The 21,265-nt window shown below is 36.6% G+C and overlaps 1 protein-coding gene across 4 annotated transcripts in view; it reads left to right on the top strand.

The window, feature by feature from the left end:
- Mbd5 (methyl-CpG binding domain protein 5) overlaps positions 1–21,265 on the top strand; it is a 370,386-nt gene that overhangs the window by 311,378 nt on the left and 37,743 nt on the right. For all 4 annotated transcript variants that reach the window (XM_028769177.1, XM_028769176.1, XM_028769174.1 and 1 more), the window contains 3 exons: positions 795–897; positions 1,913–2,093; positions 6,865–9,000. In XM_028769177.1, the coding sequence (XP_028625010.1) occupies positions 795–897; positions 1,913–2,093; positions 6,865–9,000 (2,420 nt within the window). The remainder of the gene's footprint in view (positions 1–794; positions 898–1,912; positions 2,094–6,864; positions 9,001–21,265) is intronic.

Genomic DNA, 21,265 nt, shown 5'->3' with positions numbered 1-21,265 from the left:
GCAAACTTAGTTCTTAATGTGTAGACTTGGAGTGACTGCATGCTTACTTCTTTTACTGACTTTGTGACCTGAAAACCTGAGCCTGGAGACCTATACAGTTCTCTATGACACCTAACACAGCTTTTCTTCAGAAGTTTGCCATCTTCTGTCCTAATACCTCTCCCCTTCCTGTCAATCTCTCTGTTCAGTAGAATTTGAATTGGGTGACACTTACCCATCTTCAAAGATACACACAGAGGGGATGGGAAGAAACCGGGATGGGAGCGCCTCTGCTTCCACAGAAACAGGCAGTAGACACAGGATGAACTTGTCTCCAACTTCCTTGTGCTTTACAGCTTCCTGGTTTGAGTCTCATTGTTGCCTTGTTGTTGAGTATCTCGCATGTTTGCCATTTCAATTTCTCCTCAACCTTAAAGCAGATCTTATGGTTCAAATGAATAACATTACTTTTGCATACTTTTCCTCTCCCTTTCTTACCTATTTCTATCCTTTCCTAAGAATAAGACTTTCCCATCTTTAGTTCAATCTAAAGTTCTCAAAATACTTTGTTTCATTTTCTATGAAAATATGTATTTTGCTGAAAAATATTTCAATTTCAAAGAAAGAGATAGTGTTGACATCTGTAATTTAGTAGCTAACAAAGTATTGGAAATAAAACATCTTTCCATACTAGGAAAATAATATCTTATGGAGGGACAATAAGTCTATAAATTTCACTTTTTTATTTTAAAAAGGGTATACATTTATATATGTAGTCAAATTATTTCCTGATGTTGTTTTAACTATTTTTACAGTCCCAGTGGGTCTTTGTTATCTTGCTTGGACCAGGTTAAAACGTATCTGCTTACTGATGGAACATGCAAGTGTGGCTTGGAGTGTCCTCTTATTCTTCCCAAGGTAACCGGTTCACAGTAGAGCTACAGCGGGGTTTCAATCTGGGTGTGGGTGGAATCATTTCATGTATTGCTTTTCTCATCTGGCATCTCCCTTTTACAGTAGTTTTCTAGCTTACATTCCTTTCAATTATTTTATTGCACTTTGGAATGCTTAAAGATTAGGAAAAATAATTTGATTCATTTTCAGAGGTGACATATTGACTATTTCATTGTGCCATTTATTGGAGCTTTGCTTATAGTACAGTATGCTCATTCACTACCATGGCTACTCAAATCTGTAATGCTATTCTTTGCACTGGTATTGGTAAACATGCCACAGATACTCTTAAAATCACAAAGTTCAACTCTCATCGTAAAAATATGAAGCAGTTTTACTGCTTTATAAAGTAAAAAAGCAATATAATTTAAAATGGTGAAATATTATTCAGTATAAAAATAATTATTCTCTGAAATGTGTTTTTAGTACTAATTTTTAAACTAAAAATTAATAAACACCTTTTTCTTTTGTATATTACCATATTTTTAAAAGTAATCTATATAATAAGAATTTTTGACATACAACAGATTTTCAGATCAGGAAGAAGTAAGATTAATATAGCAATAAAGTAAGCAACAGGGAGAATAAGCAGACCGAGATGCTGTGGTGAAAATAAAGATGTAGGATGCTGTGGCTTTTCACGTCTTTCACAGTGTGCTCCATTTGTTTCTGTGCTGTCACGCCGTCAGGAAGTGCCTAAATTATAAACATTATTAGATTTTTATACCCTTCCCTGTCTTTAATTAAATTAACTATTATAAAATTTGTATAATTTTCATTGTCTGTCACTAAAAAAATATTATTTGGCTAGAAGTATTTTTAAATTATGTAAAGTTGTTTTCCTTCCATTTAAAACCTTAAAGGCTTAATTCCTATTTGTAGCTTAATCTATGCACAGCATATCTCTGTGTAAACAAGAGGTTTTTCTATTAAATGTTTCATAGACATACTATAAACAGAATCTGTGGTTTTTTTCCAGGTGTTTAATTTTGATCCTGGAGCTGCTGTGAAGCAGAGAACTGCAGAAGATGTTAAGGCAGATGATGATGTCACAAAGCTATGCATACATAAAAGAAAAATCATTGCAGTGGCCACACTCCATAAAAGCATGGAGGCCCCACATCCTTCTCTGGTGCTCACCAGTCCTGGAGGAGGAACAAGTATGTAATATTGTTGCAGGGTTAGGAAATGTCCTGACTCCATTCCAAGAGAAAGAATAGCTAAAAATCACCTTGCAAGGGGTCTCTTAGTATCTATTTTGAACATCCACAGTTTTGTGTGTTCTGACATTTTGAGTACAAACAGCAAATTTTCTTTGAAAAAATTACCGTGGATATGTTTTTCAAATTTTCTTATTCATAACATATAGTTGCATAATCAAAATCAATACTAACCAGCAAATTAAAATTCTGTGTGTCTGCATACAGAAAAGCTAACAGAAATAAAGGCTACGTTGTTTTATAGAAAACATCTACTTATATAGGGCTAGATTTCAGTGGATAAAATCAAGTCCTAAATATAGCTTACCAATATTACAAGTTTGTTTTATCTTGCTATGTTTTATTTTATTATTATCCCTTAGAAGTCTGCTTTCTATTGGGAGACAGATGGGGGAGGATCCAGATGGGAGGGGAGAAACTGGGGGGAGTAGAGCAAGGGGAAACTGTAACCAGGATATAATTCATGAGAAAGTCCATTTTCAATCACAGTTAAATAAAAAGAAATTAATCATGTTACCTTTTTTTAAAGTCATAATAACTATTTATTAAGTACCTACCCAAATACAAATCACTTGGCCAGGAGCTTTTTTATGGCACACTCCCACAAAACACACACACATACCTCTTTTTTTTTTTTTTTAAGTAAAATTTTTAGTACATCTGTGTATTGAAGTGTGTTTGTGTATGCATGCACATGCATGGTCACGGTGCATATGTGAAGGTCAGAAGGCAATTTGCAAGAGCAGATTCTTTCTCGTGGGTCAAAACTCAGGTTGTCAGGCCTGCTGGCAAGTGGCTTTACCCACTGAGCCACCTCACTAGCCCTGACACTTTCCTTTGTAAAAAATTGCATAGGTACAGCAAAGTGCCAGGGTATTTGTTGAATTTCCCTGTGCGGTGAAGTTTGATCTTCCAGGCTGTACATAAATATTCTTGGTATCATCAGATACTCCCTGAGGAAGAAGGGTGTAATATCATCTGTAGGTAAAGGTAAAGGGTATCCTCCTGTGCCACCACAATCCAATTATGCTAATAAAATTCTAGGAGATAATCTGTAGCCTATATCCCTTTTATGTTCCTACTACTAACCCTGCTAGCATTTTTAAAAGTTCATTCCTGTTTTAGGATGTAAAATATAACCCAAGATTGTACACTGTAAGATTGTACATTGTAGCTTTTGCATTTCTATAATCTTCAATTCCCCAGTTTGTGTCAATCTTTCATGACATTGACATTTTTCAGGCACATGGGCTAGCATTGCAGAATGTTCCTCAGTTTGGATTTCTTAATTGTTTCCTCATATTACATTTATACCCAGTTTGGCAGGAATGATATGTGAATGATTCCATATCTTCATCAAGAAGCACATAATGTCAGCTAATCCTATGTTGGTAACATTAAATTTGATGACTTGCTTAAGATTGGGTCCATTTGACTTTCTCACTGTTAGGTTATTTTTCCCCCTAATGACTAATTTGTACTCTGTGGGATTGAGGCTGAGGAACTTATGCTCATGACATTCATGTAAACTACCTTCAAAATAGCATAGCCTATCTGACATTGAAATAGTAACTCCAAATAAATACAGCCAGGCTCCCAAGCATCTATTCGATGGACAGCTGTTTCTGTTCTACAAAGTGTCTAACCATCACCTAACGTTGTATGGCAGAACTCAAATCAAAACTAGCTTTAAGAAAATAATTTACATATAAAAAGAATCGAAACTTTATTCCATAACTATATACCATATTTAGTATGCCATAGATAGTGGATGGCATGGAAAATAATCTGAGTTGAGTAGGAGATTAAGTAATAATAAATAAACTAGAGCCAAGCCAATGATAGCCCTGGGTGCAACAAGATTTATATATCATATAAATAACTAAAAGGACTCAGGCCAAGAGTGCAGAGAAGGAAAAATTGGCATTTAGTTGCTGTTCACATAGACCTTCTGTACAAACCTTCTGTACAATAACCCACTAACTTTGAACAAGGAGTGGTCAAAAGAATTGTTCCACTGAAGTCGATTATAAAAGCAAAGCTTTCAGGGAACTTATTTTCTAACAAGATGTAGGGTTTGAAGTTCACATTGACTCCAACATTATAAATGAACATTTGATAGTGATAAGTTATTTAAACTATTAACCACTTTGCATGCATTTTGCACATGTGTTGCATATGCTCTTGTCTTTAGATTTAAGGCTGCCTATATATCCATCCGAGCACCATGTACATGCCTGATACCAGCAGAGGTCAGAGAAGGATATCTGATCTCCTGGAACTGGAGCCACAGATGTGGTCAGGTACCATGTGGGTGCTAGGAACTCAACCCAGGTCCTCTGTACAGTGTTGGTAACATGCTGATCTCATACCCTCTTGAATCCCCACACTTGCCTGCCTCTGCAGTCTGAGCTGTTGCTCTGAAACCCCTAGCAGAACCGTGTTCTAGGACTTTCACTGTACCTGTACATACAAGTTCAGTTCTTGACATTGAAGATACCATGAGAAGTGTGCTGCATCTCCTTTTAAATCAGTGTGCTTTGTTGAATTACGTGTAGTTTTACTAGCTTCACACTTTTCCTTCATTTCTTAACTGTATGTTATCATAAACTGAGGTTTAAGTTATTAAACATTCAGATGTACAGAGCAACTTTCACCTCCCTTTAGTATAAATGTCAACTTCATTTCCATTTGTTCTTTTAAATGGTCTACCTGTATATACTTGACAGTACCTTGCCAGCACCAAGATTTCACACTTGTTAACTGTACTTTAAGCCCCTGTCATTCAACGTCAGCCTGACTCTTGTCCACTTAACATTCCTATTATTTTAAAGATAATAACAATTTATCCCCAGATATAGAAGAAATTCTTTCTAAACCACAACTATTATATAAATTCTGTTAGCTGAGTATAAAAAAAAATGCCACTACTATCCATATCTTAATCATGGGACTATAGATAATTATATAAATATATTGATAATTGTAAAAAAAATGAAAGCAGGTGACTTGTATTACTATACAGAATGCAGTCCATGGTCTTGCTAGTGACACTACTACATTTAACTCTATTCTCACTATCCACCAAGTACCATAAACCACATATCTTAATCCCTTTTTCCTTTAAGAACCTTTAATGATCCCTCTTTAACAAGAAAATTAGCCTCAGTTAAATGTATCCTCTGTCTTCTGTTATGTTATTTAGTCCCAACATAATTACTCTTTCAAAGAACATCTAGCATACTAGAATCAGAAAGTCTACATATTCCAATTGTGAATGGGAACATATGTTCACTCCTTTCCATGCTAGAATCTGTGCCCGTGGTGGAAAAATGCTGTCTTGAAAGTTATATGATTTGACCTGTATACTCTCTTGCAAATAGTAGAAGTTGATTCTTTTTAAGTGTGTAATTATCCCTAAGTATACCTATGATTGCAAATGAATCTAAGTATAATTGCTAATATGCTTTTAAGTCTCAAAATAGATACAGCAAATACACAGTATGATTGGTGGCACTTTCATCCCCTGTACCTTAACAGACTGGCGTTCCTCACAGAGCACAGCTCTCACAGCGTTCTTTTCAACACTGCTCTCTCTCTAAGCAGCCAACACAAATTAATGGGAATTGGCATATGAGAGTACTATTTGCCATCTTTGTTTTAGAAGGTGCAACATTATAAAATAAAACAAGTATTCTTAGGACTCAACAATTTTTCTTAAAAAATCTTAAACCTAAAATTCTGACATGATAGGCTGAAAATTCTTATGATGAGCCAGCTTGCTTTTGTGGCCTGTGTTCTGTCTGCTCCAAAGGAACTGAAGGGATTCTGAAAAGATAGAGAAATGAACTGATGTGAAATACTGATGTGAATACTGGATTGCAACCCAGTACTGAAGACTCTAACATCCAACTACATTTTACATGAGAAGTCCATCCTTATAAAAGGACTGTAATATCTTACCCAAGCTGGTTAGCTAAAGCTGTCTTCACAATAAGAGGAAACTAAGAAATTGTATTATACAGACTTACAGATAGTTCCTATCCAGGAAGCTAAGCGTGGTTATATCACTACACGTATTCTTGTTATCACTGCTGCAATACAAAAAACTCACTTACTCAAATCACAGAAACTAAGAGCCTTGCTCTTACTGCAACAAATTCTAGGATAAGGAACTGTTTTCATAGCAGCTCAGGAGGTTTTAGTCAAGTAACCGAAACAGTTACAGAGTAACTCATTGTCTTGTGCAAATATCAATTTATTTATGCACCTCCAGAAAAAAATGCCACAAAGATTACAAGTTTTCTGTTGTGACTCTTCTTAAAAATTACAAATGCAGCAAAACAGCAACACTGTCATTACCATCTGGGCTGTCAGTCTTGGTTTTTCAAATTCTGAATATTAAAATGACTAATGTCAGCCTGTACTGATGGTTATGGCCATGCATTCTTAGTAGACAAGGAGTAAACAAGGATAATAAGTAGTTACTAAGAACCTTTTATCAGTTAAGGATGAATAATATACTTTGTTTAAATCAGAGTTTAATATAGCTTACAAAATTATTTTAACTGTGTAAAGTTACAGCTTTCACTTGCAAATCTGCATTCCCAGGTGTCCTTGTCTCACCTTCTGCAATCTTCTCTTTCCTCTCTTCTTCCCAACACAAAATAATTGAGACCATTAACAAAAGTCTTTTTCTCTTTCACATCAGATGCAACGCCAGTAGTACCGTCACGGGCAGCAACTCCAAGATCAGTAAGAAACAAGTCTCATGAAGGAATTACAAATTCTGTAATGCCGGAATGTAAGAATCCTTTCAAGTTAATGACTGGATCTTCAAATGCCATGGGAAGGCTATACATTCAAGACCTGCCTGGAAGCCAGCAGCAGGAACTCCACCCTGTTTACCCCCGCCAGAGATTGGGCAGTAGTGAGCATGGACAGAAATCTCCATTTCGTGGTAGCCATGGAGGCCTACCCAGCCCAGCATCATCAGGGTCCCAAATCTATGGAGATGGCTCAATCTCTCCAAGGACTGACCCACTTGGAAGCCCTGATGTCTTCACACGAAATAACCCTGGTTTTCATGGAGCTCCCAATTCCAGTCCTATTCACCTGAATAGGACTCCTCTTTCTCCATCTTCAGTAATGCTACATGGTTCTCCCGTACAGTCATCCTGTGCAATGGCTGGAAGAACTAATATACCTCTTTCCCCAACCTTGACTACAAAGAGTCCAGTAATGAAAAAACCAATGTGTAACTTTTCAACTAATATGGAAATACCACGAGCAATGTTCCACCACAAACCACCCCAAGGCCCACCTCCCCCTCCTCCACCTTCTTGTGCTCTTCAGAAAAAGCCATTAACATCTGAGAAAGATCCACTTGGCATTCTTGACCCTATTCCTAGTAAACCAGTGAATCAGAACCCTCTTATCATTAATCCAACCAGTTTCCATTCAAATGTCCACTCTCAGGTACCTGTGATGAATGTAAGCATGCCTCCTGCTGTTGTTCCTTTGCCAAGTAATCTCCCTTTGCCAACTGTAAAACCTGGTCATATGAATCATGGGAGTCATGTACAAAGAATTCAGCATTCAGCTTCAACCTCCCTGTCCCCTTCTCCAGTGACATCCCCAGTGCACATGATGGGGACTGGAATTGGAAGGATTGAGGCATCGCCCCAAAGATCACGCTCATCTTCCACATCATCAGATCATGGAAATTTCATGATGCCACCTGTAGGACCCCAGGCCACTTGTAGTGGCATAAAGGTTCCACCTAGGTCACCAAGGTCAACAATAGGTTCCCCAAGGCCATCAATGCCATCAAGCCCTTCTACCAAGTCTGATGGACATCATCAGTACAAGGATATCCCTAACCCATTAATTGCTGGAATGAGTAATGTACTCAATACCCCAAGCAGTGCAGCTTTTCCTACTGCACCTGCCGGAAACGGTTCTGTAAAGAGTCAGCCTGGTTTGCTGGGAATGCCTTTAAATCAGATCTTGAACCAGCACAATGCTGCCTCCTTTCCAGCAAGTAGTTTACTCTCAGCAGCAGCCAAAGCACAGCTAGCAAATCAAAACAAACTTGCTGGTAACAACAGTAGCAGCAGTAACAATTCTGGAGCTGTTGCCAGCAGCGGCAACACTGAAGGACACAGCACTTTAAACACCATGTTCCCTCCAACTGCCAACATGCTTCTCCCAACAGGTGAAGGTCAAAGTGGTCGAGCAGCACTAAGAGATAAGTTGATGTCTCAGCAAAAAGACTCATTACGGAAAAGAAAGCAGCCACCCACCACAGTGTTGAGTTTGCTCAGACAGTCTCAAATGGATAGTTCTGCAGCTCCTAAACCTGGACCTGACTTGCTAAGGAAGCATGGGCAGGGCTCCTTTCCCATCAGTTCAATGTCTCAGTTACTACAGTCTATGAGTTGTCAGAGCTCTCACTTGAGTAGCAATAGTACCCCGGGTTGTGGGGGATCAAATACTGCTTTGCCTTGCTCTGCTAACCAGCTGCATTTTCCAGATCCTAATATGAATTCCACTGTTCTTCAGAATTCACTGACACAGAGCATACCTTTAAGAGGGGAAGCCGTGCACTGCCACAATGCAAACACTAACTTTGTTCACAGTAACAGTCCAGTCCCCAACCACCATCTTGCAGGTTTACTAAATCAGATTCAGGCTAGCGGGAACTGTGGGATGCTCAGTCAGTCGGGCATGGCTTTAGGAAACTCATTACATCCCAATCCACCTCAGTCAAGAATTTCAGCGTCCTCCACTCCAGTGATACCAAACAGCATTGTTAGCAGCTATAATCAGACAAGTTCTGAAGCAGGTATGGTCTTATTAGAAAAAAGTACCCAAAGGTACTAAAGTTTTCTACAGTTTTTAAATTTTTGTACCAAAATATTTATTATGATAAGAAATGTTCCTTTCCCCATTGTGAAAATTCTCTTCATTTCTTTAGTATTTATAATTTTATTTACAGAATGATAGGGACTTGTCTTTTAGAAAGAATGCCAACTAAGGGGATTCCATGTGTTCTTGTTATTTGTTGTCCATCTGTGTCATTTTTGAATATTGTTTGACTTTCAATTGATTTCATAACCATTGGACTGTACACTGCAAAGGAAGCTGCCGAAGGCAAGGTGTCCTGTTTCATGAGATGTGTCCTTGATTTTTGCCAATATAGAAGTTGTTTACCTAGCTTTGGTTTGTACACAGGTAAATTAAGCTCATCTTGGAAAATCCAGAAAGGCAAAAAGAAATGGATTTCTTTTTTTCTTGCTGCTCAACAGAAATAGGTCACTGGGTAGGAAAGGGTCGCTAGAGGCTGTGTGAAGTGCGAAGTTGTCTTCTAATGTGTTTCTTACCCTAGCTTGCTGCCCTTTACTATTTGTTCAAGAAAATTCAAACATGGATATTGGCTACTTCCTTTTAAAAAAAAAGTAATTTAAATTTTCTAATAAAATGAGGCTTGAAAACCTGATTTCCAGAATTTTTTATCATGGAATTGCTTTAAAGTTTCTCATAGAGCTGAACTATATTTTTAGCATCCATATTAAGGTTTTGAACCCAAATTATTATAAATTTTCATGCACCATTAATGGAAACAAGTTTATTCAAAAATAACACATTAGAAAAACTGTGTTTTGCACAATAAAATCTTTAGAAATTGTTATAAAAACTATACTGTAACACTAGAGATATAAATCATTCAAGCAACAGAAAAATGGATCCTGGAAATATCAGAGAAAATACTCAGAATGTAACACTAATGATTTCAGACTCATAGGAAACAAGTTGGTAATAAAAGAAGAGGGCAGGGACATTAGCACTCATATTTTAAATGAGCAGGATTTAAAGACTAAAACATCTGAGATTGGAGTTAGCTCAATGGGATATACCTTGTCCAGTGTACACAAGATCCTGAGGTCAGTCCCAACACCACAAAATAAAAGCCAAACCGCTCTTCCTGATGAGAAAACTGCTGACACCTTTGCTAATATGCTACCATGTAGATGTGTGTAGGCTGCATATACCACTGTGCAAGAAGCGTTCCCATCCACGTGTCTGTTAAAGGTAAAGTCAGGTGTGTGCTTTCCTGGTGTTGCCACCTTACACTGCCATCTTTCACCATTTGTGTTTTGTGTTGTTTGGATGTCAGTATTCTATGAAGAACTGCACAACGATCTCCTGTGTTTAAAAAAAAAAAAAAAAAGAACGCAGGTTTAAAATTATTCGGAATGACTAGTGCCTTCTTATATTCTTAGTTTAAAGACCCTTGTGAAACTTTGTGTTTTAAGGGTGCATAATGGGCTTCCAGCTTCTCCCTGACTCATGCTGTTTTAGCTAATACTGTACAAATAAAAGTTTAATATATGCACTTAGAAATTAAAACAACAGTAAGTCTGTAAGTGTTTTAAGATGTACCATATTTATTGAGCATGCCTTCCGTCATTTTGGTGAAACATTGTTAGTCTCATTTATTATTCAGTTTTTATACCCCTTATCATACTCTGCTTCATGTCAGGTCTACATTCATATGTGCAAATGTATGTTTCAATAAGGATGTATTTCTATGTTTATATTATGGGAAAGACATTTATTTATATTCTTGTTTCTTCTGATTGTCAAGTTTAGACCTATTTTATATAACCTTAGTGATTTATTTTCTTGTTTCATTTATCCATATAAATATATAACCTAGATTGATACTGGGGTATCAAGGCACATGGGCTGAAGGTTTATTAATATAAATATAAGAAAAGCTTTAGCATATGAATACGTAAACGACTAATGTTGAGCAACGTGGTGCATATGGCTGAGCATGTGCAGGCTAGCATGAAGTGTGCACGGAGTGAAAGTCTAGGTCAGTTAAAGTTTTGAAAATATTAGACCTAATAAAGTTAAATACTAATTGTGTAGAGGTCAGCTGGTTATGAAAATGGATTGATTTACTGATGACCTCTTTTGGTAAGATAAATACTGAGAAAGATTTTTAACCCCATAATTCTTTTTGTTATGAAGTGAATTATGTCAACTGAATGTACCATCATAATCACCTAGCATAAATACCTGTCTATACTGGTATTTATTCTTTCATTAATACTCAACTGATCAGTGATGTTGGGCATTCAGAATGAAGCAACAGGATAGTACAGCTTTCTTTGTAAGAGTAGAGAAATGCCCCCTTTTTTCCTTTTCTGTTTTGAAGCAAGGTACATAGCTCATGCTAAAATCAAACTCATGATCTTTCTGTCTTGGCCTTCTGAGTGCTGGAATTGAAACCATGTGCTACCGTATTTCATTTGTAAAATGCTGCAAATAACTATCATGCAATACCTGTTGTGTGCCAAGTGGTCCATGCATTATTCATATCCTGGATGCCCATAGTATAAAATGTTATCTTCATTTAACAGATGAGAAACTTGAACCTCAGACAACCTCACTAACCAAAATCTTCTAACTTAACCAGGATTAGAACTCAGGTTTCTCTGATCCTGAAATATCACCTTCTCAGCTACATAAGTTCATCTGAAATGTTTAGTCTCCAGAATTACTGTTTTCCTCTTCAAATAGCACATTAAGTCATGTGACAATCCACAGATGTAAATTTTTAATATACTTTTAGATAAAAGCCAGTTCTTTTTTTCCTTCTTTCTTTGGAGTCTGGTATCATAGCACAAATGATTAGAATGTTTCTGTCAGTGCAGATGAGCTGTTCAGAGTATCAAGAGAATTCCCTGAATATGTGAACTATATTTGGTGACCTTTCTAACTGACAAAGGACCAGGTCCCTATGGGTAATGTTTCTGTAGCCCTTTGAAGCAGGAGGATGTCAGCTCTTTGAGTCTTGCATGGTATGGTGGTACAGTGGCAGACTGATAGGAAGCATCATCCAACTCTACTTTCCCAACAAAGCCTAACCACAGGTGACCTCACTCCAGTGCCTTGCTCAGTCTTTTATGTATAAATCAGAAATACAACACAAAGTCATTAAGAAATGACTTGCTCTTGTGCTTAATTCAATTAGTAACTAATTTTCAAAAGACTTTTTTTTTAATTATTGTGTGTTTCCATGCTGTGGGGAAGGCAAGCATGTGTTATAGCAGACGTGGCTGTCAGAGGCAACTCTGTGAAGTCAGTTCTCACCTTCCACTTCAGTGGGTGCCAGGGTTTGACTTCAAGGGGCTAAGCCTGCATGGCAGCTGCCTTTACCCACTGACCATCCCTCTAGCCCCTCAGAACATCTTTGAAGGAGAATCATTCTGTCTTAGACTCTAAAGATACTGGTTTGCAAGCCTATATGTGAATTCTGTATTCACATTTTTAAGCATTCAGTTCAATTATAGGAATTGGAGGCAAAGATTATGTGATTATATAAAAAATACTAAATTTTTTTATTCTAATAATGTAAGGCTATGTGTTTTTTAATTAAGTTACCTTTCCATTAATGCTTCTGAATACTCTATATTGAAGTGTATGCAAGTATCTCTTACCTTTTGAATATCAATTTGCAAGCCAAGCCTAATATTCCCAATTAGTACATAACATTAAGATCCGTGGTGATGTGCTTAAATGGTCAAGAACTGTTCTAATGGATCAAGAAACTAGACCTCAAAGTCCCCTACCTCAATCCAGACACAGAGTGCCACCACACTGCTCTGGAAATGTTTAAGTAGTGGACATTTAAAATAAATGTCAGGAGCCTCGAAAATGGCTTGGTCAGTAAAGTGTTTACTGTGAAAACAAGAGACCTGGCTTTGGAGACCCAGCACCCATGTGAAAAGCCGTACATAGTGGCACAGTCCTGTAATCCTAGTGTTGGAAGGCAGAGAAAGAGCCCTTGAGCTAATCTTGCCAAATCAGTAAACCTCAGGTTTAGTAAGAGACCCCATCTCAGGAAGTACAATGAAGAGCAATTAAGGAAAACAACCCACACTGATCTCCAAACCCCACATGTGCTCTCCTGCTCACACACAGACTCAGACCCACACACACAGCACATGCATACAAAATTTTCAGTTTTTTGAGAGACAAAGTTCAGCACCTAAGTATAGTGTTCCAGTTTAGAAGGAAGTTTAAAAATCAAGTGTTCTTGACCAGAAAACTTCAGCAGGCTTACCAGTCTGCTTCAGTCTGCTTACCAAATAACAAAAGCATCCGTGTGTGACCCAGGTTCTGCTTACATCCAGACCACTAGTCCCTCTTTTGGCCCTGTGATCTTTCACAGAGTACAAACAGAAGGGTTTAAATTATTTTATGAATATTCTTAGTAACAACCATGCTGCTTTCCATATAGTAAGTCCGTAAAATATTTTTACTAGAAAATACTTTTTCCTGTTAAAAACAATCATCTCTGCTTAAGCACATGAAATTATAATGCTCTGAGGGACTGGAGTATGGGTTTGTAACGGAAGAGAAATATACAAACATTGGCCTTAACTCTATGCATTAACTCATCAAGATATTAATAAACCTGTGAATAAATATATGTTCATGAGATGTGCATGTATGTGTGTGTTATGTAAATTCTTACTTGCAAACGAAAATGTTTTCATTCAGCACAAAATGCATTTGAAACTCAGGACAGCTAATGAAATGGTAGGTATAAGACCATGAAATAGTGAGACCACAAAAATCTACTTAGTGTATTAGCTAAGTGTATTTATTGTCATACCATGCCAGTAAATAAAGCAAAAAGAAGTTATGCCCCGCCCTTCCCAGAGGAGATTACAAGTGCAGACAGGTAGAGATGACCATGTTGAAGAAGCAGATGTGAGGTGTTTGTTAGCCTGAAGAAGGTGACAGGGCACCGTGACAGTTGTAACTGGACTGATGCTGGTTTCTAGGGAAAACATTTCAACCTAAGTTTTTTAAAGCCTAGAGTCTCTTTCCCTTGTGATGCTCATGATTTGCGAGTTTGAAGTGCTCTGTGTTCTTGTTATTTAACCAGACAACAAACTGCTTGAAAATCTCTTCCTTAGTTAACGTTTTGCAGAATGAATCCTTTTATATTGACGAGATGTTTTCACTATAGGCAATGTCTCAGTCCTTCAGGTCTCCTCGGATAAGGGTTACACCACGTGTTCTGTTTACATAGTATAGGTTTAATGTTTCCTTGTATACGAGAGGAGTTAAAATATGTTTTTACTTCAGGCATTAAGTCTATGTAATCAAGAGTGATAACAAAACTCAGTGATATGATGTTTGCTGGTTCAGTGATCTATTTTGTACCTTTAAAGAAATAAATTGTTCTAGTATACTAGTTGGAAGACTTTTTTCCATTGTAATGTATTAAGCACTCTTACACAACCACCAATTCTTCCAGTTCCCAAGGAGATGCCTAAGCTATTTTTTACTAAAATCTGGTCCACAAATATTTAAGTTGGTTCAAAGAGTATCCAGATACTAGGAAGTAATATCAACCCTACAAAAAAAAATGACTTGTGAAAAACAATGCTAAAATATATCCCTGTCAAAGTAGACTTCGTTTCCACATTCATGTAGCCCTAAATAATTCAAAATGATAAAACTCTTAAATCCTATGACTGTAACAACATCAGTGCCAGCCAAGCAAAGAGTAAAAATTAGGGTTTTTATTATCTTTCAAATTCAAAGTAACAACTCACCTTTTACAACCTAGAAGTTAAACCAAAAATAGAAATCCAGAAGAGCTGCTAAAAGACTCAAAAGTTGGAAGTGATCCAGGGAGATGCACCCATGGGCACAGATGTGAGCATTCATCCTATACCGTGGTGTGGGGCTCATTAGCAGCACAACTCTGTAGGCTATCAGTGATGGAGCAGCCCAGAGACCTGATCCTAAAGTAGCACTTTTCAGTTTCTTCCCACAATAAGAAACTCACTAGAGCCTGCCAGATGGCTCCGCAGATAAAAGTGCTTGCTGCCTAGTGTGACAACCTTAGATAACCAGCCCCGCATGGTGGAAGGAAAGCACCCACTCTTGTAAATGCTCCTCTGATCTTACAGCCACCATGGCATGTACTCACATACACGCACACACACAATGCTTTTTTAGATTGCTGGCTTTACAGTCTACTAAGCATTTTAATGTATAGCAAATGAAAGGTTTTTTAAAAACAAAACAAAACAAAACAAAACACTGTAGTCTGGTATTTTCGGCCTCACTCCACCTACTCCACTTTCCACACAAATGTTTAATCACAATCATGACACACTGAAGTGATTGTAGCACCCACTAATACTTATGTGCATAAGCTATCAGAAAGACTTTTCGAAAATAACACTACAATGTTCTCCAAATGTTGTATTTCATTTGTCAAAATAAAATACTAGTTGGAGCATATAAATTGACTTTTGTAGGTCATTGGCATGACACAATCATTTTAGAATATTCATGAAATAATTCAGTGTTTACTGAGCACCTGTGATAAACTAGGCACTATAATTTTAGAGTTGCAGATAAAATAGGATATATGATATGAAGTTGACTATATTAAAAGTTCAGTATAGTCTCTTGAAATGAAACTTCTAATTGATATTTAATGATGCATTTTAACTCACTCATGCACGGGCAGAAAACAAATCCCACCAAGACATTTAACCTCCTTTTTCAGGTCTTGCCATCACACAAATATCATGTTTACATAAAACCAAATGAACTTTGTTACTTGGCCAATCTGACATCTCCCAAATATTTTTAAAGTAATTCTAATAGGTTCTGGGTATTGATGCAGGATGGAGATGTAGCTTGGAGCAGAAATAACATACATGAAGTCCTGCTTCCATCCCCAGCACCTGAAGAGAAAGACTAGAATCACACACATACTTTTTTTCTTTTTCTGAATTCATTTGATCATGTATAGTGACTGGTCTAACATCCTAAAATTGAAGTTCACATCTCTTTCTGCCTGCCACCTTCTCTTTTCCAGCATCTATTAAGGGGAAAGAACATTTCCTTAGGTCTTGCAATTGCTTTCTTCACTCTCCATCTTCAGTGTGCTTTTTTTTTTGGGGGGGGGGTGTCCATTTCTCCCTTAGGGAAAACAAATTAGCTACAGGTCCCTTCATCTGTCTCCCTACTACTTAGCTGGGAATATCAACAATCTGTATTAGAATCCAAAACAGAAGGGTGAAGTTGGAGTGTTTATCTAAATGCACATTAATGTGGCTGTTACTAAGGCTTGAAAATATTAATAAAGTTTTACTGGAATACTTAGACCTCTTATAAAAGTTATCTTTCAATTTACCCTGTTACTATCATTAAAAAAACAGTCCTTTAAAAGTAGAAGACATTTTTTCATATTTCAGTGGAACCGAGAAATCTAAATATATTAAACTTATGGAATATATTTTATCTCTAGAAGGATTTATTTTTATTAAGGATTACTTTTGACCTGTTTACAGTGAAATTACAGTTAGCAAAGCAAATCATAAAGGTCAAACAGTGAAGGAATATTTTTCATTGGACTTATTATTTTTCATAAGTTTCATATTTTTCTTAAGCTCTTGAGTTTCAGGGATAAAAAGGCAGTATGTGGCCATTTCAGTTTAGAAAAGTTCTTAGTACAAAATAATACTCATTCAAAATTAGAGTTAAGTGAATCAAACTGGTTAGTGACATTTTTTAAACACTTTATTGATCTGCTTGGTGTGGGCTTTCTTCACACATACATTATTAACAATAGTAATATTTAAGAGGTAGACATATAAAAGTTGATCACAATATGGACTTCTTTCAAGGAGTCTTGGTGAGCAGGGAGACAAATCAGAAGAGGCAAAAGCAAGTCTAAAACTAAAGCAAATTAAACATCTTAAGAATTTAATAAGAAAAAAATATCTTGTAAATCCCTCAATTTTTTAGGCTATTTGTATATACACACAATACATGAGCATATGAGTTGTGTGTGCATAAGGCTTATGTGCGGTACTCAGTGAGCAGACTGGCATGTTCATCCCCTCCCCACACTAGCCTGCCTGCCTCTGTAGGTCTAGGCTGGGGAATTTGGAACCACTTTAGTTTGAATGGCTTTCCGGTTCTCCTACTTTGAAAACAACAGTGGCTGACACAAAGTAATCTTATGTATCTTTATTAAGTAAATGACGAACTTCCTAACGTCTTCCAAATTCCCAGATGCCTATTTAATTATTGCTACATGTTTGATGATATTTCATCTTTAAAAAAAATTCTTTCCCTTCTGTTAATTAAATACCAAACATCTTGTATAGGGGAAAAAACTATTTTAACTAACGCTTTCTTTACATAATTCAACAGAATATAGGTTTTTATGCAGAAGTCTGAAATAGGTTCACAAAGTAGTGCCTGTTTATTCTTAATGGTTCAAAACTCCAATATAAACTAAAAATTCATGTAAATTCGGGTTTCTCTTTGAGTAACTCTATGTATTAATGAATAACCTTACAACTGTCCTTTGAGGTAGATGTCTCCTGCTGTGAGATAACTTTTAACTTCTTGAGAAACTTGAGAGCATTCTAAAGTAATCTTTCATCTTCAAGCCACCTCCTTTCTGATGTCCCCATCTCCTGGCACTGGACCAATAGGTTGGAAAGATGCATTCAACCAACAAACACTTTTTGAATCCCAACCGTGGGTCATGACTGTGATGTCTTTGAAATACAGAGAGACATAACAAATGATACTTATTTCAATGGTTTAAAGTAGTTATTCAAATTTATTTACTGCTTGCATAGACTGGCAAGTTTAACCATCAGCTGAGGGAGTCAGGGTCTATAAAAGCCATACACATATTTCAGATATTTTTGTATTTGTGAAACTTGGGACTCATTCCCCATCATCTGCCTTACTTTCCATATTTAAGGATAAAGAATCAGCTTCTCCATAGAAGCACTTTTTATCTTGTTTTCAACCCTCAAATGCCTGATCAAGTGTGTAGTTTTCTGACACCATCAGTTTTATAATTCTCCCTTGTGTGGACATCTATATAGATGTTCCAGCCGTTAGCATGTTGTAGTCTCGTCATCCTGCCTAATATATAAAAAGACATTTAAAAATTTCTACCATGTAATTATATATTCAAGGAGCGGGAAAGTATAGATTTCGGCATTTACCACTTTGCCTAAACTCTGAGTTTTTTTGGGAGAAAATGGCAAGTTATTTTTCTTTTATTGGTTATTTGATCTACATTTCAAATGTTATCCCCTCCAGAAACCCCATCCCATCTCCTCTCCCCCTGCCTCAATGAGAGTGCTCCCCCACCCACCCACCCATTCTCACTTCCCCACCCAGGCAAGGTGTTTAAACTTCTCATACTATTTCAATCCTGTTCTCCAGCAGAATGTACCTGTTTGTCTAACTGAATTGTTAGAAATTGGAGAAGATTAAAATATGTATGTATATATGTATGTATGTATGTATGTATGTGTGTATGTATGTATGTACATATGTGTCTGGATCTGCATCCTGCTTGGATTTGTCCTTTCTTATTGGCAGAGTAAAAACACTCCCAGCGACTGCGTTTTATTATAATTTCTCAAGATTATTTAGATGCAGAGCTTTTAAAACAGTGCTATCCCCAAATGGCTACTTCTTGAATCATAAATATGGATGCTTCTCAGTGGCAAATTAAAGAAATAAAAAAAAATCTCTAAGGAAACTCATCATCTACAAAGCCTTGCTACATATATGCTAAATATTTTGGAAATAAACTCTGCATGTGGTCAGAAGAATGGTGAGCTCCACATTTAAGCTTGCCATTATTTAGCAGGTAGAAACTTGACAGTGACGGTGAGTCCCAGTAAATAAGATTCACTGGCTCACCTAACATATGCACTCCAGATGCAAATTATGAACTGTATGTATGGAAATAGCAATTTGGGGAACCAATGAAATATTTAAGGTGTTGATTGCTTTGTGAAAAAAAATCTGAATTAATATTTAAAGAGTTGTATACCACATGCCTACTTCAGCATTCTGTATGTCTTCTTACTCTAACCTTTGTGAACATGTCATTATTTCATGATAATATTTCATAAATATTTATATATGTTCAAAAAGCCTTCTTTTTAATCTCAGCCTTTAAATAAAACACTGAGAGCTTTAAAGAAATCAGACTGACAGATGGGAAAACAGAAACCATTATTCTAGCAGCCCTCTGGAGGTGGTGTTGGTAGTCCTGGTTCACTACCACCATACTGCTGCAACACCATCCTGCTGATGCCAGGAATAGTGGCAATGTGTGTGGACTTCCCATCTGACAAGCTGTCCTCACCTATCTCTGATTCTCACAGCAAGCATCACAATGATGAAAATTTTTCTGTGATCACTTTAGAATAAACCTCCTTAGGAAAAATTCACTGATAGCCAGATGTGGTGATATGTAACTAGAATCCTAGTATCCTCGAAGCTGAGGCAGGAGGATCACAAATTTAAGGGCATCTGGGCAACCTGAGAAAACTCTATTTAAAAAATAACAAAATTCAGTGATACAGTTCTGGGATTTGAGACTTTAGGTTTAACCAGCTGTTACATACAAACACACACTCATGTACTCATGCTGCACACTTACAAATCCGTAGCCAGGCATATGAGAAAATGCTCACCACTGAGTTTATATGTGATGACAGAAATCAAAATATAAATGCTAAACTTTATCAGTGTATCTTAATAAATATAGTCACTTTATACACTACGTAGTTTTAATTTTAAATAGAACTGCAAAGTATATAAAGGAAAAATTATTGCATTATTCCATTTGATGAAAACAAAATACCATATTTTTACTATTCCACAGTTATGGAAACATTTCTGTGTATTTGGAAAAAAAAACTGTTGCTTACATTGTCACATGAGGGTATTCTGATGGCACAGCACACAGGAACTAGTTTCAATTCCTTTAGATTTATGGTGATAGTAGTAGAATTCATTATACCATATATATATGTAATAGTTGAAAACAAAATATTTCCCTATGAATGTATTACATAAAACAATCTCTTAATGGAGAGAAGACCTTTTATTCCCCCAATACCCACCTTAACAAAAAAAAGTGTCAGGCAGAGCAGAGGAAGGGGTTGTTCATAGATTTAGACTTATCTTTCCTATCTTGCCTACTCTTTGTGCACTTGGGTCACCAGGGTTGATTTTAAAGACAATTATTGCCCAGGTTGTTCTCTAAGAGATGAATTTTAAGCTGGCCTGGGTTAGGGCCCAGGTACTAGCTTTAGTTTTGTTGATTGTTTTGTGTTTTGTATTTCATTTCCCTAGGTAATTCTGTTGTGTAGCCTGGGTTGAGAACCACTAACAACAATTATAATAGTAATTATATATCAACTAAAATGTTCTGTTTTAAATATTAAGTTATCTTAATTTTAACTTTTAGTACAGAGTTATAAGAATATAGGTACTATTTTGGAAAGCTAGTCTAATGTAAGGACATTTAAGTGCAGTGCCTCTTTATACTATCAGAACAACAGATTATTTATAATTATGTTTTTCACTGTTAAAAATAGCGATAATGTGTTGGTGAGAGATATACACTATTATATAGTTTAAAGGAATTTAAATTCAGTGTGTATAAATTTATTTCATTTGAGCACAGTTTGGCAATAGATATGTAAAGCTTTTTGACTCTGAAATTCCATGTCCAAGATTTTATCCTTAGATAATAATTGTGTAGCCCGGTGTGGTGGCTTACACCCTAATACCATTATTTGGGAGGCAAAGACTGTGAGTTCCAAGCCAGTTTGTTTTGCCTAAAGAGTTCCAGGTCAGCCAGGGCTACACAGTGATACCCTGTCTTTAAAAACAAAAAAGTGGGCAATTGTAAAAGATACATTAATAAGAATATTTATTGAAGTGTCACTGGCAGTTATTTTCAAAGTGTTGCAAAAAAATTTATGGTCTTAGGGCAGTTATCAGATAGTAATACATGAAGCTACTAAAATGATTCAGTATATATAAATTCACAGGGAAAGGTTTCCACAGTAAGTTGATAAGTGAAAATCTACAAAATTATAGCACAATTCTGTTTTGTCTCCAAAATACATGGGGTGTGTGTGTGTGTGTGTGTGTGTGTGTGTGTGTGTCAGAGAGAGAGAGAGAGAGAGAGAGAGAGAGAGAGAGAGAGAGAGAGA

The sequence above is a fragment of the Grammomys surdaster genome, unplaced genomic scaffold (assembly GCF_004785775.1).
Source record: "Grammomys surdaster isolate TR1022 unplaced genomic scaffold, NIH_TR_1.0 191, whole genome shotgun sequence".
Taxonomy (NCBI): Eukaryota; Metazoa; Chordata; class Mammalia; order Rodentia; family Muridae; genus Grammomys; species Grammomys surdaster.
The sequence above is the reverse complement of the archived record's forward strand: the minus strand, read 5'-3'. Positions and strand labels throughout refer to the sequence as shown.